Source organism: Gorilla gorilla, chromosome 17 (genome assembly GCF_029281585.2).
Source record: "Gorilla gorilla gorilla isolate KB3781 chromosome 17, NHGRI_mGorGor1-v2.1_pri, whole genome shotgun sequence".
NCBI lineage: Eukaryota > Metazoa > Chordata > Mammalia > Primates > Hominidae > Gorilla > Gorilla gorilla.
The window spans coordinates 99,421,106-99,435,784 of NC_073241.2; the positions used below are offsets into that span (position 1 = coordinate 99,421,106).

Consider the following 14,679-nt stretch of genomic DNA (forward strand, 5'->3'; position numbering starts at 1 on the left):
ATTTTGACAGCCTCTTATCTATACTAAAGCTTCATAAATATCAGAGACCCATAAATGCTGAGATAATATAAAGTAATTTTTCCTGTGAACTACCTTTCAACGCATAATAAAAAAAGTTCACATTAAAATATAGTATATTCCGATTTTATCTTATCAGAAGGAAGGACTCCAGTTTTTCCTGTGCATGAATACCTTTTAAATCCTCTACTGTCATTTTGTTTGGGTGTTCACAGACAGAAGAGATCATGGTCAGTGGTCAGTCCACCATGTTGAGCAGGAGTCAAGTATCGCTTACGGATACCATCACAAAGAATTTCTAAGGAAAAAAAGGAGAAAAGACAGACATACCTCCCGGCGCACCATACTACATTCTGACTGGTCCAGAAGAATGTTCACCACAGTTCCCCACAGCCCACCGGAAATGTTCTGACAACTGTTTGCTAAGGCCACACAGCCAGTTTCAAGGGTGGTCAGTGCTGATCCTAATCCCAGTGAAGTGAATCTCACCTGTTCAAATTAAAGAGAAAGTTGTTGAATCAAATAAGCCTTTTTCCTAACATGAATTCTTAGTTTTTCTGGTACATAAATATCATACTTTAAAAAAATATGCCATTGGTTTTATGATCCTAAATTATAAGAGACACCTATAGAAGACACTGTCCTCCATTCCATGATTCAAGAAAGCAATAATATAGGAAAAATTAAATATAAGCAAATTTCAAAGCAAACTGGGTATAAAAAGATGCATAAAAATTATAGTTTGCAAGCCTTTTTCTAAGGAAAGCATAGGGCACTTACATTTTATGAACACAATTTCAATTTATTCTTCATTCTTAAAAAAGGTAGCTATTCTTTGTTCTACCTTTCTTAATTTTTTAATGTTTCTTCCAAATAAATGATTTTAACTTTCTTAAAACTTCTAAACAAAGAGGTAATTATCATTTTACAAGGCATTTCGTATTTTCCTCAAAAGTTCTTCAAGAGAAAAACGTTCCCAAATAAAATTGATGTGGTATATAATATGCTTGCTGTAGAACCACTGCTGTTCAAGCCACACGTTTTGGTAAATTTCTGAATTCCAATCCAAAATATAGTTTCAATGACAGCTATAGAATTTTTAAAAAATGCAGTCATAAAATAGTCAAGTCGTAAGTCCAAGTTCAATGTGACTAAAAAATGTATTTCAAATATTTCTATAAATTTTATCATAATAGCATATTTTGCTTGAAAAAAGTAAACAACTGGCTAAAACTGGAAAGAAATAATACAAAATTTTGTATTGTAATGCAAATGCAATTTTTTGCATTTAATTTAATTTCATTACATGACACTTAAGTGTTGCATGTCTATAATTTCCAGATCCTTTTCAAATGTTTCAAAATCGCTAAGCTTCTCCAATAATTTTCCACTCTTCTGAAGGTAATAGATACTATAACATTTTCTCTTTTATATTTTCAATCTATATTCGAACAAATTTGACTGAAAATGAGGGTGCTGTGTACTGAACTGTGTCTCCTCAAAACTCGTATGTTGAAGCCCTAATCCCCAACCTGTATTTGGAGACAGAGCTATTAGGTGATTACAGTTAAATGAGGTTATAAGGGTGGGACCCTACTGCACTAGGAATGGTGGCCTCAGGAAGGAGAGAAATCTTTCTCCATGTGCATGCTCCAAGGAGAGGTCATATGAGCACACAGTGAGAAGGTGGCCCTCTGTAAATCAGGAAGAGTGCCCTACCAGAAACCAACCATGTTGACACTCTGATCTTGGACTTGCAGCCTCTAGAACTGCAAGAAATAAATTTCTGTTTTTAAGCCACCCAGACAATGGTATTTTGTTATGGAAGCCTGAGCACACTAATACAGATTTTTGTACCAAGGAGTGGGGATGCTGCTGAAACAAATGCCTGAACACATGAAAGTGACTTTGGCACTGGGTAATGGGTTACAGGCTAGAAGAGTTTTGAGGTGGATGCCAGAAATGTAGACATGGGTAATTCTCATGAGATCTCAGACAAAAATGAGGAAAGTGTTATTTAAAAAAGGTTATTTGAGGAAAGGCAATCCTTGTTATAAAGTAGCAAGAAAACTGGTTAAGCTGTGGTCATGTTCTAGTGTTTTGTTGAAGGCAGAACTTGTGAGCAATGAAATTGGATATTTAGCTGAGAAGATTTCTAAGCAAAGTGTTGAAAAATTGGCTTGGTTCCTCCTGATTGCTTATAGCAAAATGCAAAGGGAGAGAGATGAATTAAAGAAGGAATTAAGAATGGGTAAGCAAAAAGAAACAAGAACAAGATTTGAAAAATTCTCAGCCTATCTGTGCAAAAAAAATGAGAAAGCTTGTTCTAAAGAGAACATGGAGGGTGTGGCTGAATAACTATTTAAGAAAAAGATCACGGGTGCAATTCATGGACTTAATCAGACATCTCAGCAGAAGCCAGGAATAGAGATGGGATTATATCAGCAAAGACATTGCCAGTTTGAACTAAAGAGGATAGAGAAAGATGCAGAGAATGAAGGAAAGCTGTTGGACTTCCTGGATTCTGTAAGCGAATATGTGCTACAGTGGTCCCTCCCTTATCCATGGGGAATACATTCCAAGACCCCCAGTGGATGCTTGAAACCACAGATAGTGCTGAGCCCTGTAACTACTATGTTTTCTCCTACACATACATATCTATGGTAAAGTTTACAAATTAGGCACAGTAAGAGATTAACAATAACTAAAAATAAACTAGAACAATTACAACAATATGTTATAATACAAAATATATAAATGTGGTCTCTCTCAAAATATCTTACTGTATTGCACTCAGCCTTCTTATATTGATGTGAGATGATACAATGATTACATAAAGAGATGAGGTGAGGTGAATGATGTAGGCATTGTGAGGGAGGGTTTGGCTACTACTGATCTTCAGGCTGCTTTTGGAAAATGAAACCTCTGATAAGGGAGGACTACTGTATTCTTCAATGAAAAGTAAGAATGACCCAAAAAATGATTCAGAGATCACCACGCTGCTAATCCCACCACAGGACTCGAGCGTGGCTTTTCCTCCTTGGTTTCAAAGACCTCTGATTTCTGTGGGCCAGAATGATAACCCTGCCCAGTGCTTCAGGAACATGGCTGCCCTTGAAGACAGCTTTATGGGCGGGGCTCTTGAAGACAACCAAAGGGGTGGGGTCACCCCACAGAGCCATCTAGATAGATGCTGTCACTCTGGTGGGCCTGTAAGGCACAGCATCAAGCCAAAGAACATTATCCTTGAGCATTAACATCTAATGAAATTTGTTTTGCTAGGCTTTGGACTTGCTTGGGACCCATCACTTCTTCCTTTTTTCCTATTTCTCTCTTTTGGAATGGGAATGTCTATTCTACCATCATCTTTTGGAAGCACATAACTTGTATGGGTTCACAGGTTCACACCTGGAGAAGAATTCTGTTTCAGGAGGGTTTATATCTGGAGACTTACCCAGATGTGGTTTAGATGATATTTAGATGAGATTTTGGACTTTAGACTTTACAGTTGATTTTGCAATAAGTTAAGACTTTTGAGGTTGTTGAGGGAGAATAAAAGCATTTTGCATAGAAGAAGAACATGAAGTTCAGGGGCTCAGGGATGGAAAACTATGAACTGAATTGCGTCCCTCCAAAACTCATATGTTGAAGTCTTTATGCTCAAGTGACTACATTTGAAGATAGGGTTTCTAGGAGATAATTAAGGTTTAAAGAGATAATAAGGGAGTGGTCCTATCTCAATAAGACTGGTAACATTATAATAAAAAAGACAAATCTGTCTCTATACCACCCCTCCCTCCCCTGCCCCACATGCATGGACCAAGGAAAGGCCACGTGAATACACAGCAAGAAGGCAGCCGTCTACAAGCCAGAAGAGCCCTCACCAGAACTTGACTATGCCGGCACCCTGATCTTGGACTTTCAGCTTCCAAAACTTCTATGAGAAAAGAAGTTTCTGTTGTCTAAGCCACCCGGTCTGTGGTATTTTGTTATGGCAGCCTAAGCTAAAACAGGGCTTAAATAAAACATAAGGTAGAGTCACTACAATAATCCCATAATATAACTATGTATATGTATATATGTTTTGTATCTTTCTTTTTTGTTTTTTGAGACGGAGTCTTGGCTCTGTTGCCCAGGCTGGAGTGCAGTGGCACAATCTCAGCTCACTGCAAGCTTCACCTCCCAAGTTCACACCATTCTCCTGCTGCAGCCTCCCAAGTAGCTGGGACTACAGGTGCCTGCCACCACACCCGGCTAATTTTTTTATATTTTTAGTATAGACGGGGTTTCACTGTGTTAGCCAGGATGGTCTCGATCTCCTGACCTCGTGATCTGCCCACCTCAGCCTCCCAATGAGCTCGGATTACAGGCATGAGCCACTGCACCCGGCCCCATGTCATTTGTTTTTTAATCTAAACACAATACACTTGATTCTCCTTCACACTCACCTCTGGGTCCCGATCAACCCATAATGGAATCAACCAAGCCAATCCTTGTTGAGTAGGAATATGTTCTTCACTATGACTACCCAAAGGCAAGAACCAAAGTGACATCCACTCCTAGAGGGAAACAAGGGAAACAGAAATACTTTAGGTAAGTTTCTAAAAATAAAATGCAGGAAGGTTAAAACAAGAATTTTTAATGAAAACAATGTGAAAATGTATTTTAGACTTGGTTTTAATCCATTATTCAGCCAAAAAAGGCAAACAAAAAAATCTGTTTCTCTTTAAAAAGTTAAACATAACAATTTTTTGACAGAAGCTATTTTTCCCATAATGTAGACAAAATGTAGTTTTTCAGTGAATGCACATTTGAATCAATTTCAAATAAGATTCAGATTTGTTAATATACAACTTCTAAGAAATATTCTAGTCAAAAACCATTCTTGTTACCTAAAAAGAAAAGTCAAAAGAGACATTTTCATGTGGCAAGTTTATATGCTTGAAATGTGTTGGACACAGCACATTCCCTTTCAAGCAAATGTTCAGAAGATAGACAGCTTTAATGCGCTCACCGAGCTCCCAGCCTGGGCCATCATCTCATGGGATAAGTGAAGCAAGCAAAGAATTGTGCTCTTTGTAACACCTTTTCCCATGAAGGACATAGCATTTCCTCCACGCTCCACATAAAAAGAAGTAATGACCTGAAAAACAAATGTAAACAATTTCATGGTGGCTTTATTCTCAATGGTATATAAAGATAAATATATAACTGTCTACTGACTTGTATGAATTGAATCCTTACCTTATAAAGTTGTAATATTTTTAGTTTATATACTTATAAATGAATAAGATGGTAAATTTTATGTTATGGGTATTTTACCATTGTTAAAAGAAAATATTCTTCAGCCTACATAACATAGCAAGACCCAGTCTACTTTAAAAAAGAAAAAAATTAGCCAGGCATGGCAGTGGACACCTGTAGTCCCAGCTACTGGGGAAGCTGAGGAGGGAGGATCATTTGAGCCTGGGAGCTGGAGCTTGCGGTGAGCTATGATTGCACCACTGCACTTGGCCTAAGTTACAGAGTGAGATCCTGTAATTTTTCAAAACAAAAACAAAAATTCTTAGTTTCAATATTTTTCCTTTTAAAGTCTGTAAAAAAAAAAAAAAAAAGATGTGTGGTGCCCTCCTAGTACACAGTTGTAACTTAGAATATGCTTATAATGTTTTTAAAAATGTTATAGCATCCTTTTAAAGAGTTTATAAATAATTTGTGCTGGTTTTCAAGGGGAATGCTTCCAGCTTTTGCTCATTCAGTATAATATTGGCTGTGGGTTTGTCACAAATAGGTCTTATTATTTTGAGATATGTTTCATCAATACCTAGTTTATTGAGAATTTTTAGCATGAAGAGATGTTGAATTTTATCAAAAGACTTTTCTGCATCTATTTAGATAATCACGTGGTTTTTCTCACTGGTTCTGTTTATGTGATGGATTACATTTATTGATTTGCGTATGTTGAACGGGCCTTGCATCCCAGGGATGAAGCCAACTTGATCATGGTGGATAAGCTTTTTGATGTGCTGCTGGATTCAGTTTGCCAGTCTTTTATTGAGGATTTTGCATTGATGTTCATCAGTGATAATGACCTGAAAATTTCTTTTTTTGTTGTGTCTCTGCCAGATTTTGGTATCAGGATGATGCTGGCCTCATAAAATGAGTTAGGGAGGATTCCCTCTTTTCTATCATTTGGAATAGTTTCAGAAGGAATGGTACCAGATCCTCTTTGTACCTCTGGTAGAATTCGGCTATGAATCCCTCTGGTCCTTTTCTTGGTTGGTAGGCTATTAATTACTGCCTCATTTTCAGAGCCTGTTATTGGTCTATTCAAGAATTCAACTTCTTCCTGGTTTAGTCTTGGGAGGGTGTATGTGTCCAGGAATTTATCCATTTCTTCTAGATTTTCTAGTTTATTTGCATAGAGGTGTTTATAACACTCTCTGACGGTAGTTTGGATTTCTGTGAGATCAGTGCTGATCTCCCCTTTATCATTTTTTATTGTGTCTATTTGATTCTTCTCTCTTTTCTTCTTTATTAGTCAGGCTAGTGGTCTATCTATTTTGTTGATCTTTTCCAAAACACCAGCTCCTGGATTCACTGATTTTTTTTGAAGGGTTTTTTGTGTCTCTTGTCGCCTTCAGTTCTGCTCTGATCTTAGTTATTTCTTGTCTTCTGCTAGCTTTTGAATTTGTTTGCTGTTGCTTCTCTAGTTCTTCTAATTGTGATGTTAGGGTGTCGATTTTAGATCTCTCCCCCTTCCTCCTGTGGGCATTTGGTGAGATAAATTTCTCTCTAAACACTGCTTTAGCTGTGTCCCAGAGATTCTGGTATATTGTGTCTTTGTTCTCTTTGGTTTCAAAGAACTAATTTATTTCTGCCTTAATTGTGTTATTTACCCAGTAGTCATTCAGGAGCAGGTTGTTCAGTTTCCATGTAGTTGTGCGGTTTGTAGTGAGTTTCTCAATGCTGACTTCTAATTTGATTCCACTGTGGTCTGAGGGGCTGTTTGTTATGACTTCCGTTCTTTTGATTTTGCTGAGGAGTGTTTTACTTCCAATTATGTGGTCAATTTTAGAATAGGTGCGATGTGGTGCTGAGAAGAATGTATATTCTGTTGATTTGGGGTGGAGAGTTCTGTAGATGTCTATTAGGTCCGCTTGGTCCAGAGCTGAGTTCAACTCTGGAATATCCCTTTTTTTTTTTTCTGAATATCCTTTTTAATTTTCAGTCTCATTGATCTAATATTGACAGTGAGGTGTTAAAGTCTCCCACTGTTATTGTGTGGAAATCTAAGTCTCTTTGTAGGTCTCTAAGAACTTGCTTTATGAATCTGGGTGCTCCTGTATTGGGTGCATATATATTTAGGATAGTTAGCTCTTCCTGCTGCATTGATCCCTTCATCATTATGTAATGCCTTCTTTGTTTTTTTTTATCTTTGTTGGTTTAAAGTCTGTTTTATCAGTGATGAAAATTGCAACTCCTGCTTTTTTTTTTCTTTCCATTTGCTTGGTAAATCATCCTCCATCCCTTTATTTCAAACTTAGGTGTGTCTTGCATGTGAGATGGGTCTCCTGAATACAGCACACTGATAGTTCTTGCCTCTTTATCCAATTTGCCAGTCTGTGTCTTTTAATTGGGGCATTTAGCCTGTTTACATTTAAGATTAATATTGTTATGCGTGAATTGATCCTGTCATTACGATGTTAGCTGGTTATTTTGCCCGTTAGTTGATGCAGTTTCTTCATAGCATCAATGGTCTTTATAATTTGGTATGCTTTTGCAGTGGCTGGTACTGGTTGTTCCTTTCCATATTTAGTGCTTTCTTCAGGAGCTCTTGTAAGGCAGGCCTGGTGGTGACAAAATCTCTCAGCATTTGCTTGTCTGTAAAGGATTTTCTCCTTCGCTTTTGAAGCTTAGTTTGGCTAGATATGAAATTCTGGGTTGAAAATTATTTTCTTTAATAATGAATATAGGCCCCCACTCTCTTCTGGCTTGCAGGGTGTCTGAGAGAGATCCGCTGGTAAGACTAACAGGGATGGGCTTCCCTTTGTGGGTAACCCGACCTCTCTGGCTGCCCTTAACATATTTTCCTTCATTTCAGCCTTGGTAAATCTGATGATTACATGTCTTGGGGTTGCTCTTCTCGGGGAGCATCTTTGTGGTGATCTCTGTATTTCCTGAATTGGAATGCTGGCCTTTCTTGATAGGTTGGGGAAGTTCTCCTGGATAATATCCTGAAGAGTTTTTTCCAATTTGGTCCATTCTCCCTGTCACTTTAAGGTACACCAATCAAACGTAGGTTCGGTCTTTTCACATAGTCCCATATTTCTTGAAGGCTTTGCTCATTCCCTTTTGTTTTTTTTTTTTTTTTCTCTAATCTTGTCTTCTTGCTTTATTTTATTAAGTTGATCTTCAATCTCTGATATCCTTTCTTCTGATTCATCGATTCGGCTATTGATACCCATGTATGTGTCACGAAGTTCTGGTGCTGTGTTTTTCAGCTCCATCAGGTCATTTATGTTCTTCTCTAAACTGGTTATTCTAGTTAACAATTCCTCTACCCTTTATCCAAGGTTATTAGCTTCCTTGCATTGAGTTAGAACATGTTCCTTTAGCTTGGAGGAGTTTGTTATTACCTACCTTCTGAAGCCTACTTCTGTCAATTCACCAAACTCATTCTCTGTCCAGTTTTGTTCCCTTGCTGGCAAGGAGTTGTGATCCTTTGGAGGAAAAGAGGCATTCTGGTTTTTGGAACTTTCAGCATTTTTGCACTGGGTTTTCCTCATCTTCATGGATTTATCTACCTTTGGTCTTTGATGTTGGTGACCTTTGGATGGGGTCTCTGAGTGGAAGTCCTTTTTGTTGATGTTGATGCTATTCCTGTTTGTTAGTTTTCCTTCTAACAGTCAGGCCCCTCTGCTGCTGGTCTGCTGGAGTTGGCTGGAGGTCCACTCCAGACCCTGTTTGCCTGGGTATCACCAGCGGAGGCTGCAGAACAGCAAAGATTGCTGCCTGTTCCTTACTCTGGAAGCTTCGTCCCAGAGGGGCACTGCCAGATGCCAGTGGAGCTCTCCTATATGAGATGTCTGTCAACCCCTGCTGGGAGGTGTCTCCCAGTCAGGAGGCACAGGGTTCAGGGACCAACTTAAGGAGGCAGTCTGTCCCTTAGCAGAGCTTGAGTGCTGTGCTGGGAGATCCACTGCTCTCTTTAGAGCCGGCAGGCAAGAATATTTAAGTTTGCTGAAGCTGTGCCCACAGCTGCCCCTTCCCCAAGGTCAAAAATTTAAAATTTTAAGTGACTACTTGAAAAATAAAATATCTAAATGATCAGGTCCTTATTATCTTCCTCTAAGTCATCTTTGGAGATATCTAACATCTGTGATCTGTGTAATGATTTTTAATTCTAGCTTATAAATGACAAGCCAAGACCTTTGCCAGTATTTTCTTTCAACTTGATATTTTTGTCAGACCTCTGGAATTACACATCATGTATCTGATTTAAAGATTTAATTATCATAGTTTATTCACCTATCATAATTAATCATGCTTAGTTAAAAAGTCTCATTTCACAGCTACAAAAAGCAAATACTCATATTCAAATTTCACTGTGCAGAAACAAGCTAATCTTTTATTAGAAATATGGCTCCCTTCCAAAAAGGAAACAGCTTTAATTACTAAGAAACTATGAAGCAAATCATTTGGACCAACAATGACTTGTTTCAATGTTCTCTCACATAAGCCTTACTTTATTCTTTAAAAGATGAATTTAGTCATTAGTAGTACAACAGGGATACCTGTTTATGTAATTAATAAACTAAGCAGATAGTCCCAAGATTAAATGTTACCCTGCTACAATTTTTAACAAAAGTGACGGATTCTTTCCTAATATTTGCCTGCCATTTAACATAAAGTCATAAAGATTTTCTGCTCGAGATGTTTTATGAAGCACAAAACGACCTCCTTTTTAAACCAAAGCAAGATTGGCTAATCAAATTTTTTATAACTGCGAAACATTACATAACAGGGACTGTGCTTTTTATGTATCCTTTAGCTAACAAACTGTTACTAAATTTTATTACCTCAAAGACAACTGAACACAGAATGGACTACTGCCTTTTTGCCTACACTTCTTACCTAAAACTAAGCCCTTTTGTTCTCCAATACATAAACAGTTCATTTCAATTTCTGGTATTTGAAACGTAGGTGTGATCTAAAGTCTTTGCATGTAATTTTAAAACAAAAGCACTTCTGATAGTTTCTAAACATAAATGAGGCAACACTTCACTTCTTCTTTAGTTACCGCTACAGCAGGTCCTCATCTATTCCTGATTTCAAAGAGTAAAACTCACTTTCTAGAGGAGACTGACTCTGTAAAAGGTTGATAAATAGAGTATTTATAAATCACATTACAAAAAATGCTATAAACTAGGTACTTATAGGTTCAATTATATATTTTTTTAATTTTTAAACTTTTAGGTTCACGGGTAACGTGAATGTTTGTTACACAAGTAAACTCATGAGAACAAAGTTACAACACATCAGAATCTCTGGGACACAGCTAAGGCAGTGTTAAGAGGGAAATTCATAGCACTAAATGCCTCCATCAAAAAGTTAGAAAGATCTCAAATTAACAACTTAACATCACAACTTAAAGAATTGGAGAAGCAATAACAAATCAACCCCAAACTAGCAGAAGACAAGAAATAACCAAAATCAGAGCTGAACTGAAGGAAATCAAGATATGAAAAACCATTCGAAAGGTCACTAGATCCAGGAGTTGTTTTTTTGAAAAAATGAGATAGATAGGCCACTAGCTAGACTAACTGAATTATATTTTAAATGCACTAGAGGAGCTGACTTTCTAAGAAATATTATCATTAACTCTTTAATATATCTGTTTTTTAAAATTTTTACATTTCTAATAGACAGCAGAAAATAACTAATTAGTATACTGACAGTTGAACCTTTTTTAATATTTATAATTTAAAAATGAAGTTTATTTTTTTTTATATACTCTAAGTTCTAGAGTACATGTGCACAATGTACAGGTGTGTTACATATGTATACATGTGCCATGTTGGTGTGCTGCACCTGTTAACTTGTCATTTATATTAGATATATCTCCTAATGCTATCCCTCCACCCTCCTCCTACCCCATGACAGGCCCTGGTGTGTGATGTTCCCTACCCTGTTTCCAAGTTTTTCATTGTTCAATTCCCACTTATGAGCATGAACATGCAGTGTTCGGTTATCTGTCCTTGCGACAGTTTGCTGAGAATTATGGTTTCCAGCTTCATCCATGTCCCTACAAAGGACAAGAACTCATCCTATTTTATGGCTGCATAGTATTACATGGTGTATATGTGCCAAATTTTCTTCACCCAGTCTATCGCTGATGGACATTTGGGCTAGTTCCATGAATATAGCAGCATGATTTATAATCCTTTGGTTATATACCCAGTAATGGAATGGCTGGGTAAAATGGTATTTCTAGTTCTAGATCCTTAAGGAATCACCACACTGTCTGCCACAATGGTTGAACTAGTTTACAGTTCCACCAACAGTGTAAAAGTGTTCCTATTTCTCCACATCCTCTCCAGCACCTGTTGTTTCCTGACGTTTTAATGTTGCCATTCTGACTGGTGTGAGATGGTTTCTCGTTGTTTTGATTTGCATTTCTCTGATGGCCAGTGGTGATGAGCATTCTTTCATGTGTCTGTTGGCTGCATAAATGTCTTCTTTTGAGAAGTGTCTGTTTATATCCTTTGTCCACTTTTTGATGGAGTTGTTTTTTTCTTGCAAATTTCTTTAAGTTCTGTATAGATTCTGGATATTAGCCCTTTGTCAGATGAGTAGATTGCAAAAATTTTCTCCCATTCTGTAGGTTGCCTGTTCACTCTGATGGTAGTTTCTTTTGCTATGCAGAAGCTCTTTAGTTTAATTAGATCCCATTTGTCTATTTTGGCTTTTGTTGCCATTGCTTTTGGTATTTTAGTCATGAAGTCCTTGCCCATGCCTATGTCCTGAATGGTATTGCCTAGGTTTTCTTCTAGGGTTTTTATGGTTTTAGGTCTAACATTTAAGTCTTTAATCCATCTTGAATTAATTTTTGTATAAGGTGTACGGAAGGGATCCAGTTTCAGCTTTCTACGTATGGCTAGCCAGTTTTCCCAGTACCATTTATTAAATACGGAATGCTTTCCCCATTTCTTCTTTTTGTCAGGTTTGTCAAAGATCAGATGGTTGTAGATGTGTGGTATTATTTCTGAGGGCTCTGTTCTGTTCCATTGGTCTATATCTCTGTTTTGCTACCAGTACCATGCTGTTTTGGTTACTGTAGCCTTGTAGTACAGTTTGAAGTCAGGTAGCATGATGCCTCCAGCTTTGTTCTTTGGCTTAGGATTGTCTTGGCAATGCAGGCTCTTTTTTGTTTCCATTTGAACTTTAAAGTAGTTTTTTCCAATTCTGTGAAGAAAGTCATTGGTAGCTTGATGAAGATGGCATTGAATCTATAAATTTCATGATATTGATTCTTCCTATCCACAAGCATGGAATGTTCTTCCATTTGTTTGTGTCCTCTTTTATTTTGTTGAGCAGTGGTTTGCAGTTCTCCTTGAAGACGTCCTTCACATCCCTTGTAAGTTGGATTCCTAGATATTTTATTCTCTTTGAAGCAATTGTGAATGGGAGTTCACTCATGATTTGGCTGTTTGTCTGTTATTGGTGTATAGGAATGCTTGTCACTTTTGCACATTGATTTTTGTATCCTGCGCTTTGCTGAAGTTGCTTATCAGCTTAAGGAGATTTTGGGCTGAGACGACGGGGTTTTCTAAATATACAATCATGTCATCTGCAAACAGGGACAATTTGACTTCCTCTTTTCCTAACTCAATACCCTTTATTTCTTTCTCCTGCCTGATTACCCTGGCCAGAACTTCCAACACTGTTGAATAGGAGTGGTGAGAGAGGGCATCCCCTGTCTTGTGCCAGTTTTCAAAGGGAATGCTTCCAGTTTTTGCCCATTCAGTATGATATTGCCTGTGGGTTTGTCATAAATAGCTCTTATTATTGTGAGATACGCCCCATCAATACCTAATTTACTGAGAGTTTTTAGCATGAAGGGCTGTTGAATTTTGTCAATGGCCTTTTCTGCATCTATTGAGATAATCATGTGGTTTTTGTCTTTGGTTCTGTTTATATGATGGGTTACGTTTATTGATCTGTGCATGTTGAACCAGCCTTGCATCCCAGGGATGAAGCCCAGTTGATCATGGTGGATAAGCTTTTTCATGTGCCGCTGGATTCAGTTTGCCAGTATTTTATTGAGGATTTTTGCACTGACGTTCATCAGGGATATGGTCTAAAATCCTCTTTTTTTGTTGTCTCTCTGCCCGGCTTTGGTATCAGGATGATGCTGGTCCTGGACTTTTTTTGGTTGGTAGGCTAATAATTATTGCCTCAATTTCAGAGCCTGTTATTGATCTATTCAGGAATTGAACTTCTTCCTGGTTTAGTCTTCAGAGGGTGTATGTGTCCAGAAATTTATCCATTTCTTCTAGATTTTCTAGTTTATTTGCATAGAGGAGTTTATAGTATTGTCTGATAGTTTGTATTTCTGTGGGATCGGTGTTGATATCCCCTTTATCATTTTTTATTGCATCTATTTGATTCTTCTCTCTTTTCTTCTTTATTAGTCTTGCTAGTGGTGTATCTATTTTGTTGATCTTTTCAAAAAACCAGCTCCTGGATTCACTGATTTTTTTTGAAGGGTTTTTTGTGTCTGTATCTCCTTCATTTCTGCTCTGTTCTTAGTTATTTCTTGCCTTCTGCTAGCTTTTGAATGTGTTTACTCTTGCTTTTCTACTTCTTTTAACTGTGATGTTAGGGTGTCAATTTTAGATCTTTCCTGCTTTCTCCTGTGGGCATTTAGTGCTACAAATTTCCCTTTATAAACTGCTTTAAATGTGTCCCAGAAATTCTGGTATATTGTGTCTTTGTTCTCACTGGTTTCAAAGAGCATCTTTATTTCTGCCTTCATTTCGTTATCTACCCAGTAGTCATTCAGGAGCAGGTTGTTCAGTTTCCATGTAGTTGAGCTGTTCTGAGTGAGTTTCTTAATCCTGAGTTCCAGTTTGATTGCACTGTGGTTTAAGACACAGTTTATCATAACTTCTGTTCTTTTTCATTTGCTGAGGAGTGCTTTACTTCCAACTATGTGGTCAGTTTTGGAAAAAGTGTGATGTGGTGCTGAGAAGAATGTACATTCTGTTGATTTGGGGTGGAGAGTTCTGTAGATGTCTATTAGGTCCACTTGGTGCAGAGCTGAGTTCAAGTCCTGGATATCCTTGTTAACTTTCTGTCTCATTGATCTGTCTAATGTTGACAGTGGGGTGTTAAAGTCTCCCATTATTATTGTGTGGGAGTCCAAGTCTCTTTGTAGGTCTCTAAGGACTTGCTTTATGAATCTGGGTGCTCCTGTACTGGGTGCATATATATTTAGGATAGTTAGCTCTTCTTCTTGAATTGATCCCTTTACCATTATGTAATGGCCTTGTCTCTTTAGATCTTTGTTGGTTTAAAGTCTGTTTTATCAGAGAGAGGACAGCAACCCCTGCCTTTTTTTGTTTTCCATTTGCTTGGTTGATCTTCCTCCATCCC

At 37.6% G+C, this 14,679-nt stretch overlaps 1 protein-coding gene across 4 annotated transcripts in view; it reads right to left on the reverse strand.

The window, feature by feature from the left end:
- Positions 1 to 14,679, reverse strand: part of RTTN (rotatin) — a 287,438-nt gene that overhangs the window by 86,203 nt on the left and 186,556 nt on the right. For all 4 annotated transcript variants that reach the window (XM_055368332.1, XM_019014234.4, XM_055368333.2 and 1 more), the window contains 3 exons: positions 5,033 to 5,161; positions 4,467 to 4,577; positions 349 to 507 (listed from right to left, as the gene is read on the reverse strand). In XM_055368332.1, the coding sequence (XP_055224307.1) occupies positions 349 to 507; positions 4,467 to 4,577; positions 5,033 to 5,161 (399 nt within the window). The remainder of the gene's footprint in view (positions 1 to 348; positions 508 to 4,466; positions 4,578 to 5,032; positions 5,162 to 14,679) is intronic.